General features: G+C 36.9%; 1 protein-coding gene and 1 long non-coding RNA gene across 4 annotated transcripts; both read right to left on the minus strand.

Moving 5' to 3' along the window:
• Positions 1–3,231: 3,231 nt before the first annotated feature.
• LOC127115625 (uncharacterized) lies at positions 3,232–6,878 on the minus strand. Of its 2 annotated transcripts, none has more exons than XR_007800814.1 (6): positions 6,367–6,878; positions 5,889–6,209; positions 5,255–5,415; positions 4,683–4,820; positions 3,877–4,089; positions 3,232–3,512 (listed from the first exon to the last, which is right to left on the minus strand). It is a non-coding gene; the product is annotated as an uncharacterized LOC127115625 (long non-coding RNA). The 2 variants fall into 2 exon arrangements; XR_007800813.1 differs by having other exon boundaries at positions 3,234–3,512; positions 4,683–4,777; positions 6,367–6,876.
• A 10,905-nt stretch (positions 6,879–17,783) lies between these two features.
• On the minus strand, positions 17,784–20,628 carry LOC127128470 (silicon efflux transporter LSI2). Of its 2 annotated transcripts, XM_051057824.1 has the most exons (4): positions 20,489–20,628; positions 19,019–20,191; positions 18,728–18,917; positions 17,784–18,367 (listed from the first exon to the last, which is right to left on the minus strand). In XM_051057824.1, exons 2-4 carry the CDS (start codon positions 20,180–20,182, stop codon positions 18,105–18,107), a joined length of 1,617 nt encoding a protein of 538 aa, XP_050913781.1. In that variant the 5' UTR covers positions 20,183–20,191; positions 20,489–20,628; the 3' UTR covers positions 17,784–18,104. The 2 variants fall into 2 exon arrangements, with proteins under 2 accessions (XP_050913781.1, XP_050913775.1); XM_051057818.1 differs by lacking the exon at positions 20,489–20,628 and having other exon boundaries at positions 19,019–20,419.
• Between the last annotated feature and the right edge of the window lie 258 nt (positions 20,629–20,886).

A 20,886-nucleotide genomic window follows, 5' to 3' on the forward strand; every position in this document is an offset into this window, starting at 1 on the left:
CATCTCTTTTCTTACTCTCACTAATCAACTCCCTTCCACTTCTCGTCGTTATCGCCTTACAATGTTCCTTAGGATTTGTTTGCGTGTTCGCCGAAAAAGAAGGTCCGGGTTGTTGTTCTGCTAGTTGCTTAGCAAGTTGACCGACTTGAGTCTCGAGATTTTTGATTGCCGCATCGTTACTCTTTTGATTAGCCATTGACATTTGCATAAATTGAGTTAATGTCTCTTTTAACTTTGAAGCAACGATCGGCGGTTGAGGTTGGTAAGGATTTTGGGGAGGGTTTTGACGGTTAGAAGCACCACCCCCATAACCTTGGTTATGGTAATAGTTACTCCTTGGTTGGAACCCTTGATTCCCTTGAAAGTGTTGTTGTGGATTTTGAGTATGTTGTTGGTTTTGAGGATGTTGTTGATACGGTTGTTGTTGTTGTTGCCTCGGTTGGTAGTCTCGTTGGTTCGCCATGCAATTCACTTCTTCGAACCCGGGAGGTGGACAAAATCCGGTGTCATGCTCACCCTTGCAAAGCTCACAACAAGCTATTTGTTTAGCTCTAGAAGGCTCTTTCAACTCTTTTATTTGTTGAGTTAAGAGTTCGACTTGTTGTGAAATGAGTTTGTTTTGGGCAAGAATAGCATTGTTCGTCCCAAGTTCAAGCACTCCCGGTTTCTTCAAAGAGTTGCCTCTACTTTGACTTTGGAGGTCATTTAGAGCCATTCGATTAATGATATCAGTAGCTTCATCGGCACTTTTAGACAACAAAGAACCACCCGAGGTAGCATCCAATAAAGTCTTGCAATTCGGTTGGAGGCCATTCTTGAAAATGTGGATTTGAGTCAATTCGTCAAATCCATGCCCTTTGCACTTCCGAAGCATGGATTTGAATCTTTACCATGCCTCATTCAATGATTCGTTGGTCCCTTGTGAAAACACGGAGATTGCCGTTTTGGATTCCATGAAACGGTTGTGGGAGAAAAATCTTTCAATGAACTTCTCTTCCAACACGTTCCAATCCGTCATGACTGCAGGTGTTTGATCCAAGTACCAATCTTTTGCTTTGCCGAGCAAAGCGTGGGGAAATAATCTTTTGAACAACGGTAGCTCTTGAGCTTGATCAACTCCGGCCGCCAATGCTATCTCATAAAATTTGGTGAGAAAATAAAAGGGGTCTTCATGGTCCATTCCGGTGAATGGACTTCCATATAGTAGGTTAAGAGTTCCCGTTTTCATCTCGGCTTACCTTCCCGTGTGGTTGGCAAACTGAGCAGTATTCCTTGGACTGTTGACACATGGTGTGGAAATGGGCGGTGGTTGTGGTGGTTGATCCATGATAGGTGTGAAACGTGGTGGATGTGTTGTAGAAGAACTTTCTCCTTGTTCTTGTCGTTGTCTAGCTTGTTGCCTCCTTCGTCTCGTTCTGCTATTCAGTCTCCTGGCGGTTCTTTCGATCTCAGGATCAAAAAGAAGTTCGTCCTCAGGAACCTGCCCTCGCATAAAACGAAAGCTGCACACTAAACCAAACAAATTACAAGCACAAGTCAAAAATTTAAAAATTAAGCAACTATTGCGATGCTCGCAATATCAATTCACAATCCCCGGCAACGGCGCCATTTTGTTGATTCTAATTTTAAGTGTCAGGTTTTTGTTATCGTCTCCACAGGGATTGTGAGATATCACCGCCTTTTGACAGTTGTTTTAATTCTTAGCTTAAGGTAACAATGGTTTTTGGTTTTAGTCACGGTATCTTGCATAAAAGTGTAAGAAAATGCGGTAAAAGATTTGGTTTTAATATTTGAGAAATATTGCCAAAGTTAGGGTTCAACAATCACTTTGCATGCATATGTTTGATCAACAAGACTTATAAACTCCTTTAGATGATAAACTATTTCACAAAGTCCTCCCAATGTGTTTATCTCTAACACACTTTATGGTGAACAAAATCATTCATTACTATCTCTAGCTAACAAACAAGATTGGATGAAAACCTAGGTAAAGAGTTGGTAAACATCTCTCGATCATAAACCAACACAAAGAGTTATCGATAAAACAAAGTTTTCACCATATATTCATCATTAAAGAGTTTACAAATGAAGATCATCCCATTTACATACAAACCTAATGATTATCTACATCTAACCTTGACAAAATGAAGAACTTAGCTACTCATTTTCATGGTAGCTTGGTCAATAAGTTTCGGAAGAAGGTTGATCAACATCCGAGTCGAGTAATCGAGATTGGATGGGAATCCACCTTCTTTTTGTGAAAGATTGTTAAGAGATGAAGAGAAATGATAAAATGGGTTTCTAGGTCACAAAATGATCCAAAAAGCAATGCAGGAAAATATCTAGGAAAATCTAAGTTTTTGTCCAAAAAGTAGCCCTTGCTACTTATAGTACTGTGGTCTGAGCTGTCATGCTCGCTAGGCGAGCAGAATGGCTCGCCTAGCGAGCCCCTAAAATAGGCACCAGAGGCACCTGCGCCCAGAGAAATATCCTTTGCCAGATTTGCATGTTCGCTAGGCGAAGCCCACGCTTCAACCTTCGCTTCAGCGAGTTTAGGAGGTTTTGCTACTGGAATTGCTCGTTGGGAGCTCGCTAATGGCTCGCCTAGCGAGTGAGTGTTGGTTGTGCTTTAGACCAAGTCTGGGCGTGTTCGCTACCACCTTCGCTGGCTGCTCGCCTAGCGAACACTTCGCCACAGCCACTACAAGAAAATTGGCAAGTTGCGACGGTTACTTTTGACAGGTTACGGCGGTTTAAACCGCCACAAATTTCTAGTCGCGACGGTTTTGTTTCTATCGCGGAAACGTGTGTCGCCAGGCTGTATCGCGACGGTTCCTAAAACCGCCACTCCAGCCGTTGTTCTTAGTTGCGACGGTTAGGCAACTGACCTAAATTGCAAATTGTGGCGGTTACAACCGCCATTAAATAACTTTGTTTTCTTTCCTACTTCATATCCAAAGATAAAACCGCAGGTATTCCCAAAGGTAAATCCGCAAGAAATGTTTAATCTGCAAGTAATTCCACAACTAATGTATTTCTAAAATTTTAAAAAATTATTTCTTAAATTGAGAAAGCATTGTACTTATCAATAAACTTGCAATGGCTTGCGATGGTACCTTATAGGAACAAACAATTTAAAATCATTCTAGAAGTTATAAATTTTCAAATTAGAATCATAATCCAATTTAATATTCAAATTTACTTTTTCAATCAACATCTTTTTACATAGAAAGTATTTATACTTTAGCAACCTATACATATTTAGAACCTTCAAAATAATTGATGTTCACTAATAATTATAAAGAATATTTTCATTAGTTGGACATGCTTCAACAAATTAAGCCACAGAACACCCAATGTAATTATTAGAAGATGCAGAAAAAAATTCTCCTCCTTTCAAAGTCTTTTTGAGTGTATCCTTAAATTTTTCCAAAGTTCCAGATCTAATATGTTCCAGTGCCGATTGGTATGCTAGTTGGACAAGCTGACCCATTAAAAAGGGGTTACATACCCTGAAAAACAACATAAATCATCTGTTACACACAAGAGAACATCAATAGGATTAGAAATGTGAAAGAAAAATCGACATTTACGATGAAAAATTCGCTTAGTGAGGTTTCTATGTGGGTCTGCAGGGTACAAAAATAAAGCAAAAAAGATCATAAAAATAATTAACAACTTTTTAAAAAATATCATATAATGGCACCACCATGACAAGCATTGTAGAAAGAGAAAACTAGTGGCGAAAAGGACAACAATTATTAGTAGTTGTAAGTTTAACTATAAAAAGTATTATAACTCCCAAAAGTCTCTTAAGATCATAAGTACCAATTCTTTTGAAAACATCGACCGCAGTAGGGATAATGAAAAGCTTACATCTATTTTTGTCGTAAGAATATGTCAAGATGATGAGTCCCTCCGGTGAGAGTGGAGCCATGCTACACACTTTTTTCCATTTCGATGATTGTGCTCCAGTTGTAACTATAGTTTGGCATTCTTCCACCATAATTGGCCGACATGATGCCACCATAAATGGCCCACCTGCTGCCACACATGGCCAAGTTGCAAGTGTTCATGTGGCTGGTTACTCTGCAGTTATTGCAACAGTGGTCATGTCTGTCCTATTTTGACTAAAACAGAGAGGAATAGTTTTATGAAGACATTCTCCAAGTCCTAGAAAGGAATAGTTTTATAAAGACATTCTCCAAGTCCTAGAAAGGAATAGTTTTTTGTGTTAAGGGACTGAGTTTTATAGAATTCAGATGCCACAACATTTTCATATCATTATCATAGGAAATATGGATACACCACCACTCTACTATGAGGGAACATTGAACCTACTTATACGAACAAGTGTCATGTGGAAAACAATGTGACTGCATTATGAAAATGATGTAAACCCGCTTATACTATCATAGGAAATTACTTATACTATCATAGAAAATATGCCCCGCACAACCACTCTACTGGGAGGGGCTACATTTCTCATACTTCTAAGTTAAAAGAAAATAAAAAAACCATGACTGCATAATGAAAATTATGAAAACTAGTTATGAAATCATAAAGTATGTAATAGAAGAATATAACGAAACAATTTTTTCTTCCAAGAGAGGAACTTCATATTGTCCTACAAGTAATTAGTACTAATATTAGAGAATTTATTAATGAATGAATATACTTACTTGCCCGAAACCACATAGGTGGATGACAACGTGATTGAGTCCAGAATCACAGAGGAAGTTCTCAATAAAATACTTGATCTCCATGAGTGGAACCTCTGGATGTTTGTTGCAGTTATGGATGGAATAGAAAACATATTTCTTCAATTTATTAGATAGTTAATAATAAGTTTAATACCAAATACAGTAGAACAAAATAGAAGGAAACATAAGCAACCTTCATGTATTAATGCACTGAAACCAAACTAGTATTTATCGAAGAAATTTATTGAAGTAATCTAACAGAGAAATTCATTACATGGGCCGAAACCAGAAAACTCTTGGCATGGAAAAACATAGAAATTATACCCAAGAAAGAGCAAGGTTTTATATCAGTACAACAACGGATAATTCATTGCATGAATAAAAAAAGAAAGGAAAAGAAGATTAAGATGAAACCACTTCCAGTAGCTATAATATTTACAACTATAGTGCTGATAAATTGTACAATTATGTTTTTACTTCCTACAAATTACTAAAGCAGGCGATAACACTAAAAAAGACTCTTTTGTATTACTTAGAAACTCTATTCATACCAGGCATATGAATGAGTCCAAGTTATGTTTTCAATTTAGAGAAGCATTGGAAAATACTCTTTCCAATATCCTCCATCTTATTTAGTGAACCCAGTCCATATCCCATAACTTTCTTTAACAGGGATTCATTCTCGAAATGGTGGAGCAACCATGAATTTAACCTGATAATAAAAAGAAATTGAAAAAAATAGTTAGAGAATGTGTTGCAACCTCTCTTCAATTCATAACATTAATAAAATTCTAAAAACAAAATCATAAAAACCTATCAAGATAAATAAATACTAAAACATGTGGCATTATCAAACTACCATAAAATTATATTCCCAAGTCATGATTCATCACTCTTATTTCTTTAGGGAACATTTGCACTATTATTTTAATTGTTTCAGAACACAATCCAACATCAAAATTGCTTCAATCATGAGACTTAAAATTCAACTTAGATTTAGATAACACCAATAATATTAAGTTTAACCAAACACACAACTGAAATGAAACAATCTATATACCTCTCAATCTAATATCACTTCGCTACAATTTCCTCACAATTTAGTTACAAATTATATAAATCATTTGTAAGTAATTGTAAAGTGACATGCTAATAATTATTTAGATAGAGAGAACGAGCGATTACATATAAATTACAAGTGACTGGTTGAATGAATTCCATTGAAACGGACAAACGCCAAATTGAACAAAAGGGACCTGCTCGCAGAGTCTCTGATCTTGAGATGCTTGACATCATTGTAAATCAACACACATAAACAAACAAATGGAAGTCATTGTAAATTAAAGTAAAGACACAAGCAACAATATGTAATTCTTTTCAAAGTAAATCAAACCAAAGGTATTACACATATATTCTTAGACCATCTTTAAGTTCACTGAAAGTCATTACACCACTTCTATCAGTATCCATAACCTGAAACCTTTCTCTCAAACCAAAAAAATCCTCCTGAAATAGACAGATACAGTACTAGCAGTTTAGAAATAAAAGGAACAAAACCTAAACCCCAAAATCAAAAGAAACTGAACCAATAAATCATAAATCCCCAAGTCGAAACAAACATATTCAGAGAAATACAGAAAAAAAACACGCGATTAAACCATACCTTGACTTCACCCAGTGTCTTTGTGCATGAGATGTGAGACAAGAACGATTTTGCGATTCTGAGGTTCGATAGAACAAGGTCGCTTTGCAATTTTTGAAAAATGAAATATGGTTTCGGTTTGGATAAAGGGAAAGGGTTTATGATTCTAAATAAAATGAAAATGGAGTATAAAATAGAAACATAGCCGCGAGAATTGAAATAGTGGTATTGGAACATGACGGCTGGTGGAGAACGGTCGAGAAATTTGAGCGAGGTCGGTTCTTGTAACTGTCGTAGGATATGAAATCATATTTTTACCTTCCACAAAATGGATTTCTCTATATTTTGCCTTCATTTAGAAAAAAAGGGGACGGTTGCCTCTAACCGCCGCGAAAAGTGTTGCAGATGAGGAATTAGGGCAGTTTTTGGGTAAGTGTCACAACCTATGTGTCGTAAATTCCTCTTTTTCTTGTAGTGAGCACTCGCCTAGCGAGCAAGCTGATGAATGCATTCTTTTTCTTGGTCCCTTGCCATTTTCTTGTGCCTTTATTTTCTATTATTTCATGCCTAATTCCTGCACAATAACGCACAAATCAAAGGTACCAAGATCGTTTAACATTGTTTTGCGATTCATCTAAAACAAAGGCGGTTTCGAACGCTTTAGCAACAAAAATGAGTGAAAAATGCCCATATTTGATAGCTCAAATAAGCACTTTTGGGCATCTAACAGCATGGCAAGTTGTTGGAACTTGATTCACTAATCAAGACTTCTAACTTGTGTTGTTGCCTACATTATTATTGACCGGCCTCAGATAGTTGTGACTTCTACATAAGTCCAATTACGATTGCTTAACATAGCGCTAAGTTTGCCTTAGGGCACACTAACTATTAACCACTAACCATTAACATTTACTTTTTGCACTTTACTTTTATGCAATTTATCATTCTTGTACATATTATTCATTTGCTTTTTCCTTTGCTCATTGGAGCACATGTTTATGTTAATGCCATTTGCCTTTTGCTCACTTGAGCATATAATTGTGTATATATCTTTTGTGCTTGTGTTTGTCTGTTTGTTGTGAACCAAATGCAAAGAATTGGACAAAATGGACTTAGACTTTAGGACTTTACCCAAGCAAATGGAGTTTGAAGAGCAACTAGGCCTCATGCCTTTAGAGTGCTTAAATGTCAAAGAGCAACTAGGTCTCATGCCTTTAGAATGCTTAAAGCTTAAAGATGAACATTGAAAGGACCATATTCTAAACTCCCTCTTGTCCATTCTTTGATTGTTAATAGACCATTTTGATGTGTGTGTTTCTTTGTGCTAGGGATTCCAACTTGAGCCTAATTGAGGAACCATTACCATGAGCTTCTAAGAGAGAGGAATCCAAGATACCTTGAAGAGCCTTATCCAAGAATTCATTGATTGTTGATTACTTAAGTTTATGCTTGTGATTGCTTATTCCAAAGGATGGGAGCTACTTGGATCATCAATATGATCTCAAGAGAGAAACTCCTTTTGTGGTTTTGTTTCTTATCCCTTACCTCTTGTATGCTTAGGACCTTAGCCATTCTTCTTCTTCTCTCCACTTTAACCCAAGCCAAAACTTTTTGTGCAAACATTTAACATTTGTTTTCAACATTAGAAACCTAAGCCTTATGCTTTTGATTTTCAAATTTTCTTTTCATAACACTTATTTTGAATTGAATCTTTAAGGCAATTTTGACCATTTTGTAAATACTTTTCATTGGTAAATATAACCCATTCAAATACTTTTTGTGGTTTCAATGGCCACTCCTTTAATCAAACTTTTTCATAAACCTTTAGCTATTAGGTTTGAGTTATCCTTGAGATAGATATAATACTCACCTTTATCCTTAGTGATGGACAATGAGTCTTCCGTGCTTATTATAGGGTTAACCCCTCACTAGCATGTTGAAGTTATCCTCACATGGTGGATTTGTGGTTTTCGGTTGAGTTTTCTCCCTTGGATAACAAAAGACCTTAAGGCTTTTGGACCAATCAATCCACCCATTTGTTTTGAGATTTTTACCCCGAACTACGAGGTTTTGATCCTAATCTTTTTTAAGATGGTACGTAGGCAATGGGTTTATCCATTCAAACACAAAAATGTAAATAAACTTGTGTATTCTTTTCTCATCTCTTCAATCATGTTTGCACAAATAAATTTTCACAAAATACCAACCTTACAACGAATGTGAAAAGGGCTCCCTAGGAGTACCTAGGATGTTTTGGGTGCTTAAAACCTTCCCATTGCATAACCAACCCCCATACCCAGATCTCTGACATTTTTACGAGTTTTTGATTCGTTAAAAATTTTTGGTTTTTGTTCGCTTTCTAACCATTCCTTTGGATAAATAGAAGTGCGGTGGCGACTCGAATTGTATGGTTTACCTTGGATTTAGTCAATATCTCCAATGGTAAGGAATACCCCGCTACAGAAAAGTGGCGACTCTGCTGGGGAGGTTTGCCTAGTGGGTTTTGCCTACTTTTCGTATTTGTTGTATTGTATTGTATATTGGTTTGTTGACATATTTTTTGTGCAATTTGGGATTACTGTATTGTATGTAATGATTGAATTGCTTGAATATTAATTCCTTGTGTGCTTGGTGATCTTTGTGAGATGAGTTCTATACCCAAACTCGAGTGCACTTAGGATAGGAGAATGGCATAGTCTTGTTGACTTGTGTGGAGTTATTCCTTAGCAAGTCGACTTGCAAGTCCATTCACTTGGTGAAGGCCATGTTGGGATCAATAATGTCACACAAGTAAGTTGTGGTTAGACATTACTCTTTCCAATATAGACCTTAGAAGCCAAGGACCTTAGTTTACCAAGCCCATCTTGGCCTATTCTTAGGATGTAGTGCGAAAGTCGTTCAAGTGTAAGATTTGATACGATTATTACGCGATACTACACTCATAAGAGTCTCTCTTGAGAATATTTTTGGAATACGAGTAATCGTTTCTCTGATAAATATCCGAAAGATGGGATGATGACTATGGGAACCTCTTGTAGAACATCTTTGGCAGGTTTAAACCCTAGTACACTCCCTTTGGGTGGCTCTAAACCGAGACTCCATGCTCGTGACTTGCAACAAACCCTTGATTCGTGGTTGATTTGTTCATGTATCCTTAATATCAATGGAACTTGGGTGTTGATAAGGCGTAAGCCATAATCCACCAAAATGGATGATTGATATTAGGGATAATATGATCCATCCCATGACCTTTGTTTGGTGTGCTTTTCTTGATCCTTGAGTGTGATTGTTGCATTCATGCACCCATTTGCATCCATATCATCAAAATAATAAGAAAATTTTCAAGGAACTTAAGAGGTCTATTTGCAAAATTTTCAGACATGGAAAGACAAAGAAGGAATACAAAGAAATACAGCTTCAGACAACCGGATTTGAAAGAGCTAAGGAATTTGACTTCCTATGTACTAGATCCTTTGGGTTTCAAGGCTCGTTTTGGGAAGCTTCTTCCTCTTCTGACTACTCAGGTGGATGAAGGATTGATGAGCGTATTGGTGCAGTTTTATGATCCTTTGTATCGTTGCTTCACGTTTCCGGATTTCCAGCTTTTGCCTACACTTGAGGAATATGCTTATCTTGTGGGTATACCTATCCTGGATCAGTTGCCGTTCAGTGGCTTGCAGAGTATTCCTACTTCTCGAGAGATAGCTGATATGTTGCATATAGATGAATCTCTGGTTGGTGCTCATATGACTACCAAAGGTGGAATTCAAGGTCTCCCTTCTGAGTTCCTCATTGCTCAAGCTACTATCTATGGGAAGGCCATGAGTGAGGACGCCTTTAAAGCCATATTTGTACTTCTCATATATGGGTTAATGTTATTCCCCAACATCGACAAGTTTGTAGATGTGAACGCTATTAGGATTTTCTCAACTCTTAATTCCGTTCCAACTCTATTGGGTGACACTTATTTTTCTTTGCATATGAGGAATGCATATGGTAACGAATACCCCGCTACAACAGGTTTCTTCCATTCCAGCCTTCGGCCAGATGTCTTATCATTCTTCCTCTTTGTATCAGACAAGATGACTCATCACTACAATACTCGAGCTAATCTCCATAGAAGAATGAATCATCTAGAACAAGAGAACTGAGAGCTAAAGGAAGAGATTTCTAGGCTCACTGCTTTGATGGAGTCTATCATTGTTGCTCAGAATCAACCATTTCCGCCTCCTGCAACTCCTCCTCAGAGGATCGTTATCTTTGGAGTTGTTTCTGCACCAGTGCCTGTAGTTCCCGCTAGCCAGTCTACGCCAACTATGCATGCTGGATTCCCATGTGGAATTTCGCCGAACTTTATGCTTGAAGGATATGCTCCAACTTTTGCTTTTATGTCGGTATCTAGCCCGGTCATGTTTGTTCCTCCTCATGTCATGCATACTTTGCCTCGTGTCGAGGAAACTATCTATCATTCTGAGCCGTCTGAGAGCCCTGATGTTTATGAGAAGATGGATGAGATGAAAGACCAATTTATTGAGCTTAGAAAGGAATTGAAGACCCTGAGGAGTAAAGATATATTCGGTAAGAGTGCTGCTGAGTTGTGCTTGGTGCCCAATGTCAAAATCCCTGTCAAATTCAAGGTCCCAGATTTTGAGAAGTATAAGTGAAATACCTGTCCTCTGAGTCATCTTGTAATGTATGCCCGCAAGATGTCTACTCAGACAAAAAATGATCAACTACTCATCCACTACTTCCAAGATATTTTAACTGGTGTTGCACTTCGGTGGTATATGGGTTTGGACAGTGCAAGTGTTTGTACTTTCAATGACTTAGGCGAGGCCTTCGTCAAGAAATACAAGTACAATGTTGATATGGCTCCTGATCGTGATCAGTTACGGTCGATGTCATGGAAAGATAAGGTGACATTCAAGGAGTACACACAGAGATGGAGAGAACTTACTGCTCAAATTAGCCCACCCTTGGAGGAGAAAGAGATGACCAAGATCTTTTTGAAGACTCTAAGTTCATTTTATTATGAATGTATGATTTCCAGTGCTTCTAATGATTTCACTGAAATAGTGAACATGGGGATGCGGTTAGAAGAAGGTGTCTAAGAGGGTCGTTTGTCTAGAGATGAAGCATCTACGAGCAAGAAATATGGCGGTAGTTTCTCTAAGAAAAAGGAAGGAGAAACCAACGCAGTCACTGAAGGGAGGCAGAAGAGGCCTCATGTGAGAAAGAATTCTAAATCTCAACAGCATCGTCATCAAGTATCATTAGTTATTCCTGTTTTTACCAGTAATACAGCAAATCAATCAGTACCCGTTCAACAACAACAGCGTACCCACAACAATCACTACAACAATGATCAACAAAATTTTAAGATGAAGAAGGTCACTTTGACCCTATTCCGATGACTTACGCAAAATTATATCCTTCTTTGGTTGTCAAGGATTTGATTCAACCAAGAAATCCTACACATACACCTGAACCTTTGCCATGGTGGTTCAAGCCCGATCTGCACTGTGCTTTTCATCAGGGAGCCCCCAGCCATGACATTGAGAATTGTTATCCTTTGAAGCATGAGGTCCAGAAATTGATCAAGAGTGGTATGGTGTCCTTTGAGGACCGCGCGTCTAATGTCAAAGCTAATTTATTTCCTGCTCATGGCAATGCTTTTGTGAATATGGTAGATGGATGTCCTGGGAATTTCAGGGTTTTCGATGTTCGTCATATTCTCCAGTCCTTGGTAGAGATCCATAGAACTCTGTGCTTGATCAGTGATTGTGAGCATGACTGTGATGGTTGTGTTATCTGCAGTATTAACCCTCGAGGATGTGTGATTGTCAAGAGGGATATTCAGAAGTTGGTAGATGAAAGAAGTAATTCAGATCCATAAATCCAGACATATGGATAATGATGTAAATGTTATAGTGCCAGTGTTTAAAGCTCTTGAGCGAGTAGTTATCCAGTATGACAGTAGCAAGATTGACAATAGATCAGTATCGCCGTTGGTAATACGGTTAGCAAGTTTCGTCCCATATTCATCCAATAAAGTTGCACCTTATAAATACAATGCTACTATGATTGAGAATGGGCAAGAGATTCCTTTTCCCGCTGCAAATTTGGTAGTGAGCATTGTATATGTCGTCAAGATGACCCATAGAAATCATGTATTTGACTCAGTAACTCCTAAGGTCGCGGAAGATGTTGGTAAGAAGGCAGATGTTCCTTCAGTTGATCTTGTTAACGCTCCAGCTTGTTAGTCTGGTGAATCCAGCGGGTTGAAGGTTAAAGAGGATGATAATGATGAAGTTCTGTGATTAATCAAGAAGAGTGAGTTCAGCATTGTGGAGCAGCTTCTCCAAACGCCATCATGGAATTTCTCTCGCTAAGGAATTTGTTATTGATCCTCTCTTTCTTTTGTTTTGCTTTCCCTTATTTTTCCTAGACTGATCCTTTAGGTTTTGCAGTCCACCGGGATGTCCTAACTTTTGCCCAAGTCAATCTTGTTTTCAAGCTCTTGACTTAACGGGCTTTTGATTTGCTTTTGATTTTTCATTTCTCATCTTTTTTATTGGAACAAATCTTGTGACATTTTCTTGCTTGATTTGTTACAAGGGTCATGATTGTCTTACTCCTTTTGTAGATAAGGGATAACCATTTGTGAATTTTCGATTTCATCCTCTTGAGAGGGATATGATATGATTGATCATCTGATGGGACATTCTCCTTCTGAATTTTAAATGCAAGGTCAAATTAACTGAAGACTATCATGCCCCTGGTTACAATTGATGCTTGAATAGCTACTTCCTCTTAGGTCGGCCTTGAATTGAAATAAAAGAAATTCTTCAAAACAAAAACTAATTTAAAAATGACGGGTTTTCTCTCATCCAGATATTTTTTTACTTTAATAGCTTGATGCTCAATACTCAAAACACATCAGGCTCAAGGGATACCCTTACGTCGGTAAAAATTCATTTTTCCATCCTCTTAAGAACTTCACTACCTTTCTCTTTCAGTTGATAGTATGTCTCAAGATCCTCCATATACTATGCCCATTGATAGGCATGAAATACCATTTTCTCCTTATTAAAATTCAAAATTAACTCATCGGTCTCCACATCTATTTTTTCCTTCCCAGTTGCCAAGAATCACAGACCCTTCATCATTTTTCATGTCAATTACCATAAAGTTTGTAGGAAGGTTAATCCATCGACATGAACTAGCACATCTTGTACAATACCAAGTGGATGAGTTAGCCAAAGTTAGTGTCATGTTGCTTGATACAATCTCTCCTATATTCATTTCCTTAAATTTGCTAAGTGGCATGACATTGATGCTTGATCCTAAGTCACATAAAGTGTGTGGGGTTTTCATCCCCCCAATGGTGCAAGTAATGTTGAACTCTCTGGGATCATTCATCTTTGATGGAACTTCCTCCCGTTCTATCATCTCCTTTTTTTCATCCATGTTAACATGTTCTTGATTCAACTTATGTTTTCCACCTTTAAGCAATACCTGCATAAACTTAGTAAACTTTGGAATTAATTCTAAAATTTCATGAACATAGAGACTTACCTGAAGTTGTTTTAACATTTCTTTAAATTTCTCAAACATTCCGACCTCATCCTCTTTTACTGTTTCTTCTTAATGATGGGATATGGTAGTTTTAGGTAATATGGTAAAGGTCAGCTTGGTTCGTTTAGAATTTGATCTTTGGTTCTCTTTCAAGGAGAATTTTTATCAATGAAGTAATCAAGGGTGACTCCTCTTTCCTCTTCGTCACCTTGATTTTTATTTTCCGCTTTTTCACTTTCACCTACCTTTTCCTTAATTTCGTCCTCGTGAACTTTTTCTACTTTCTCTTTTCTAGTAACCAACCCAAAATCTGCTTCCACAACTTTGCAAGTTTCATTCTTGGGATTATCAACGGCGTTCCTGGTGAATCCTCCACTTGAGCTAGGTAAAGATGCTATTTGTTTAGATAATTGACCGATCTGAGTCTCCAAATTCTTGATTGACACATCATGGTTCTAGCCAAGATTTCATGGTTCCTATTTTCCTACTCTAAACCAATCTGAATGGCCTTGATGAAAATTTGTAAAGTCTCTTCCAACTGTGAAGGCTTCTTTTGGAGGTTGGAAACTTGTTGGGTTTGTTGCATAGCTTAGTTACCACTTTTGGTTTTGATTATTTCTCCAACGAAAATTTGAATGATCCTTACGTCATGGATTGTAGGTATTGGAATATGGGTTGTTCTTCTGAAAATTTGCAAATTGGGCCTCTTCACTTATCCCTTCCAACAAACACCTTCCGTTTTCATGTCCTCCTCCAAAAAAGTCATACTTAAGTGCTTGTACCTGGATCGCGTTAGCTTTATTTAAGTAGCCTTCAGCTAGCTACTTATTCAACAATTCAATTTGAGCTAATAATGCAGTATGAGTATCAATAGTAAACATACCTTTAGGCGTGCCACTAGTTTCGAGCTTAACCGACCTTTCACTTTTATAATGGTACTCATTCATGCACATATTTTCAATAAGGTATTTTACCTTTGGTTTGATCATTTGTCTAATGGTGCTTCCCGCGGAAGCATCTAGCAACATACATGTTTTCTTCTTGAGGCCTTTACTAAAATTTTGCATTTGTTCCATATTGCTCATATTGTGATTGGGGCATCTGCGTAGCATTAACTTGAATCTCTCCCAATAGTCATACAGTGACTCGGTGTCTTGTTTCTAAAAGTTGACAATCTCAGCTCTCCTATCATTAAATTGGCTAATGGTGAAAAACCTTTCCAAGAACTTATCCTCTAGCTCCTTCCGTGTTTGAATGGTTCCATTTGGAAGGAATAATAACCAATCTTTATCCCTTCCAATGAGTGAGAAACCAAACAATTGTAACTTTACTTGGTCGTCCAAGACACCATCTGACTTGCACATTGAAACGGTTTTATAGAAGGATTGTGTTCGAACAAGTCAACAATCATGCAATGTAAAGTAAAAATAGTAAATAGGGGGGTTAGGTTTTTAGACAAAAAACAAATTACGAGTTTGAACAAAAGAAATAAAGACGGTTAGGTTGTGTATTAGAATCCCATTATCCTCTCTTGTTGATGTATGATGTTGTATGAATGGTTGTATCCTTATAATTTCACGTCGAATTAACAAAACTGTTATAACTAGTCCCCAACGAAATAACTCACTAACCACTACTCGTAGCTTTATATCCCTAGTCCGTCAGCATAAGCAGGGTTAGACGATGTATATAACACTAATTTCCTATCTTATTTAGAAAATAATGAAGATAAGACATGGGGTTTGGGATTGTCTATCTAGACTCACCCCAATGATTTTTCAAGTTTGATTACGAGAATAATTTTACGCATTTTTTATAGAAAAGTAGATAAAAGTGTGTGTCGCTGCACAACTAGAAGTTGTTCTCGGAACGGCTAAACGAATTTCTCAATATAAAGTCGAATCATTATCTTTCGATACATGATCGACATCTATGTTGCCTTTGCTTTCACAACCGAAATAGACGTGTGAATTATGACTCTGATTCTAAAATAAAAACAAACTCAAGGTTTTTCTCGTAATACATGATGGATAAATTCATAGGTGGTTGTCATGAAATAGGTTCTCAAACCCCCTGTCCTTCAAGGACTACTCACACATAGTGAGGTAAAAAACAACAATAAAGCAATTTAGAAATATTGCAAGAAAAACATTGAGGATAGTACAATCACGCATGGATATTCGCTCATAATATTCATGTACAACAACATCATACACAAGAAGTTATCACTCAAAAATCATATACATTCACATATGCAAGAATGAATGCAAATTTACTCGTCACCTCTATTTCAATATGCATGTGGTACCAAAGTTTTTAGAAGTCAGGGATATGTTATTGAATTGTCCACTCGTCACTGGACCGAAGTCCTACTCGTCACTGGACCTAAGTCCTACCTATCTCCACTCTACATTATATATGAATGCAAAACAAAATGCAAAATATACATCTCTACACCCGTCATCATTAGTCGTCATTGGTTCCTCTTGGACCTAAACTCAACACAATAGTCGCCAATGTAAGGCCACAACAAATGGTTCCATCGAACCAAATCAGTCTCAGTATAACTTGTCACAATCATTATAACCATACAGTTTCTCAATAATATTCATCATTATAACATTCATATAACCATTCATGGCTCACAACATCACAACTCAACACATATCAACCATCAATTCATGATTACCTGATTATTCAATAATCATCATCACAAGTAAAGATATTCTTCATGTTTTAGCCTCTAAATTATTATTATAAGGTAGTATTACGCATCAGTCATCCAACGCTTTGAATCGCGCTTCAAACTGAGTCACAAAACTAAACTTATGCACAAAACAAAATTCTCCATACAAAATCCAGAGCCCTACTACGATCCTCTGTAGCACTCAACATGGCCCTTAGCACCCCCCCCCCCACCCCACCCCCCCGAGGAAAACCCCCCTTTGGCATGCCTCTAGTAAAAAAATCAGAGGCTTTCTACGGCCGCCCGTAACAGTGTCCAGAAACTCCAAAAATTATTTCACGATTTTGTGCGATCTCTCTTGTTTTTCCACCTTGCATCAGACCCCATACCTAAATTTTAGATATCTAACAACCCCAAAACATATTATACATTAAGGTACATGAACCATATAAAATCCATTCCTTTCCAACATCAAAACAATATTATCTCATCAATTGTCCATGTTGTTCATCAACACATACATCAACAATATTAACATCAACAATATTAACATCAACATCATGCAATTTCACATTCAAAGTAACACATAACATTTTACACATAATCAAAATTAATAACACATCAATCATTTCTGAAAGTTTTGCACAAACCTCATATAATGCACAAAACCCTCATCAATAGAGGACAATGGAGAAAAGGAAAAAAAAAGGGCGATGATCCTCCTATGTCCTGCAAGAATAAGCACCATTATCATGAAAAGTTCTTCCCTTACATTGATTATGCGATAAAGCTTCAATCTTGACAATGGAATCTCCTTTTTCTTACTCTGACTCTGCTAGGATTTTTTCTCCCCTCTTTCTCTTCTCTCACCAATTTCACGTACTGCAACGCTCAAGTCAGTATGTGAGGAAGAAGAATGAAGTAAAATTGAACTCGTTTATTGTTAGAAGTGGATTGCAGAGAGTCGTCAAATATACTTGCAGTTGTGATATTTTATGATCAACAAAATGATAATTCTCGTGTATTGGAAAGATTTTGAAAAGAAAGAGGTCATTTTGTGGTGGTCGGTCAGAATCAATATGACCGACCCAAAACAAATCATAAACAATAAAATAAAATAATAATAACTTATTATATTTCAACATAAACAAAGAAAAAAAAAGTAAAAACCGCATGACAATTCAGACTCGTATATAATATGTTTTTCTCACCTTCAATACCTGAATGTAAATAAATCTAAAATGTATTCGGTATATTCGTGAATGCACTTACATTACATTACATGGATGAGTATACTATGATCCAAATAAGTTGTGTCACTCAGAATCATTACAAACATCTACTTATTTGACACAAATGCTATAAACACATAAAATTCAGTACTCATTTACATATACACATTTTCCTATATACCTTTTAATTTGTATATCAAGAAACCAATTTTGCTTGTATGTGAATTTCAACAAAAGGACCCTTTTGGGGTTCCACAAATTCTTCATCTTATGAGTGTCAAACCAATAGCAGTGACTATAAGAGTTGAAGGGAGTCCAAATTTGAGATGGCTCCAAAAGGTTAATGTGTACGAAATGTTTGGAGCTCGACGTGCTTGTTCGCATACAATCAAGTTTGCAGCTGATCCCAGTAGTGACAGGTTCCCTGCTATGGTGCTGACCCAAGCTAATATGAGCCATGCTTTTTTTTCATCTTCTGGTGAAATTGCTGCAGCTGAAGCTGCAACTCTTGCTCCAAGCAATAGAACTATACACAAAATAAACACATGCTTGGTAAATGATACATCACATCAAAAATGGATAGAAACCACCTCGGTAGCACCGACATCTCTGAACAAAGACAGTCTAGTCTCAACCACGTGTCCGTGTCTGATAACAACACATGTGATCTTCAATTTATTTAGTTATTTAAATTACTAACGGTATCGATGTGTTGGTGTCGTGTTCAATATCCGTGTCAGTGTGTCAGTGTTTCATAGAAAGGTTTTACATATTCACAAATCTATGCACCCCTTGGACTTTCAAAACAGTAGGAAAACTTTAGAAAAGTAACAGAAAATTCTTAATCTGATATGGAAAACAAACAGACATATGTTCATCCATTTACCAGTTGGTACATTTGAAGCCAAATTTGATAGGACAAGTATAACTAGAGAAAGTATCGCTATTCCAGTAGTACGATCAACTTGCGAATAAGGCTCCATCAACTCCCATAAAGCACTTGGAATTCCAGTTTTGTTGAATCCATATACTGTGATAAACATTCCACAGAAGAAAATCAAAAGTGAATATGAAACCTGTATCAACAAACAGAAGAAAAAAAACTAAGGGATTTGTTCAATCTTTAACTAGCACGCACGAGAATAATAGTAGCCGAGTGTTTATAGTTTTTTCGTACCTTCTCTAAACTTGGCCTAGCATCTTTGAAATCCAGAACAACCAAAGCTAATGCAGCAGTAATTGCAGTCCAAGACATATTTAAACCAAGAAGCATTGCAATCAACATTCCTAATGTGATCATATAAACACTAGATTTCCACATTATACGTTTCCACTCGACGCTTATATAGTCCTTTCCTTCTGAAGCCACCAAAACATGTCCTTCCATTGTTCTATCTATTTCGACAACAGTTTTCGAAGAGCTAGTTTCTTCCTTTGTTTGAGATGTCAAGTCATTAAAAGTCCCTTCCTTTGATGCATTTGAGTTTCGAGCAGAATCGACTGCGCTACCGACATGAGCCCTATGAATTTCACCATCACTCGAAATCACTCGGTTTCTTAGATTCTGAATACTAGAAGATTCTGCTAGGTAACCATTCAACTCTTGAGAATTATGTGAGGATGAATAATGAGACATTGTAGCAGGTGAAAATTGATGAGAATTAACCTCTTCTTCAGCTTCAACTTCAGCAATAGGATCCTCGACATCTTTCCCAACCGATAACAATTTCCAGTTCATCGCAATAAGAATCATAGCATTAACAACAACTCCTATTAGCATAGCTGGAAGAACACCAGACAAAAACTTCCCAAATGAAATCTTGCTCTCAACCGCTATAACAAGATTCTGAGGATTTCCGATTGGGGTAGCAGAAGAACCAATGTTAGCACTTGAAGCAAGAGCAAGCAAAAAAGGCTGTGGTGGCAAATTATGCTGTTTCGCAATTTTCAATACGAATTCGGTCAGAACAACACAAGAAGTATCATTTGTGAAAAGTGCACTCGAAAAAGCCGAAATCAAACAGATTCTACAAAGTAAATCCTTTGGCCCTTTACTTTTCCAAGAGAGCAACTTCCCTATGTATTTGAACATGTCTGCTCTTTCAAGATAAACACTAACAACCATGGTGCCGAAAAGAAGACCGAGAATCGGAAGATCGATAGCGGTGTACGCTTCGTCGGGAGTAATGACTCTGAAGATTACCATAAGCATTGCACCTAAAAGGGAACCTGCTGTTCTACCAATTGGTAGAAAAGGAACTGCTGGAAAAACTGCTAATATCCAGAAAATTGCAAAGGCTATTGAACCTAGAACAACTTTTGGAATTGGAGCTAGTGCCATTTTTTGAGACTGCAATATTGTAAATCATTGATATCAACAAAGACTGGTTATGATAAAGATGAACGATATATGTTTATAAGATTTTAAAGAAAGTCAACATTTGAAATTTTCTCAAATCACTTTTTTTTTCTTCAGAATATTCAATTTCGACAGTTCTGTAAGAGAATCAAACTGATTCACAAAACCCAGAAATGGAAAATATAGAGAGATAAATCAATAGTAATTTTCTTTTAGAATAATATCTTAAATAACATTCTATTTATGGGAAATGGAAAAGAAAAAGAGCATAAAACGTGTACCGCATACCTTGAAAGAAAAGTATAGTTATGGACGAGATCTACCTTGCAAGTTCATGTTTGTTTCCCATCTTTTTGCAATTCAATACAAAAGATCTAATATTGACAAATAAAAATATTAAATATATCATTTTAATTTTAACAATAAAGTATTAATTAAATAATAAATATAATAAAAAATAACCGAGAGTTTTTTTTTTCTCTAAAATTTAAGTGAATTGATCTCTTGCATATTACCCACCAATTATGTCCAACCAATCTAAAACATGAGTACTTCTAAAATATAAAGTATCGGATACACACCCGTATTAGACATATGTAACACATTCATAGTATTGTGTTTCGATTGAAATTTTGTATTTTCTCATATATGAACCCCGTGTATATTTTTGTATTATAATTTCTTTG

Source organism: Lathyrus oleraceus, chromosome 1, assembly GCF_024323335.1.
Source record: "Lathyrus oleraceus cultivar Zhongwan6 chromosome 1, CAAS_Psat_ZW6_1.0, whole genome shotgun sequence".
NCBI classification, from domain to species: Eukaryota; Viridiplantae; Streptophyta; class Magnoliopsida; order Fabales; family Fabaceae; genus Lathyrus; species Lathyrus oleraceus.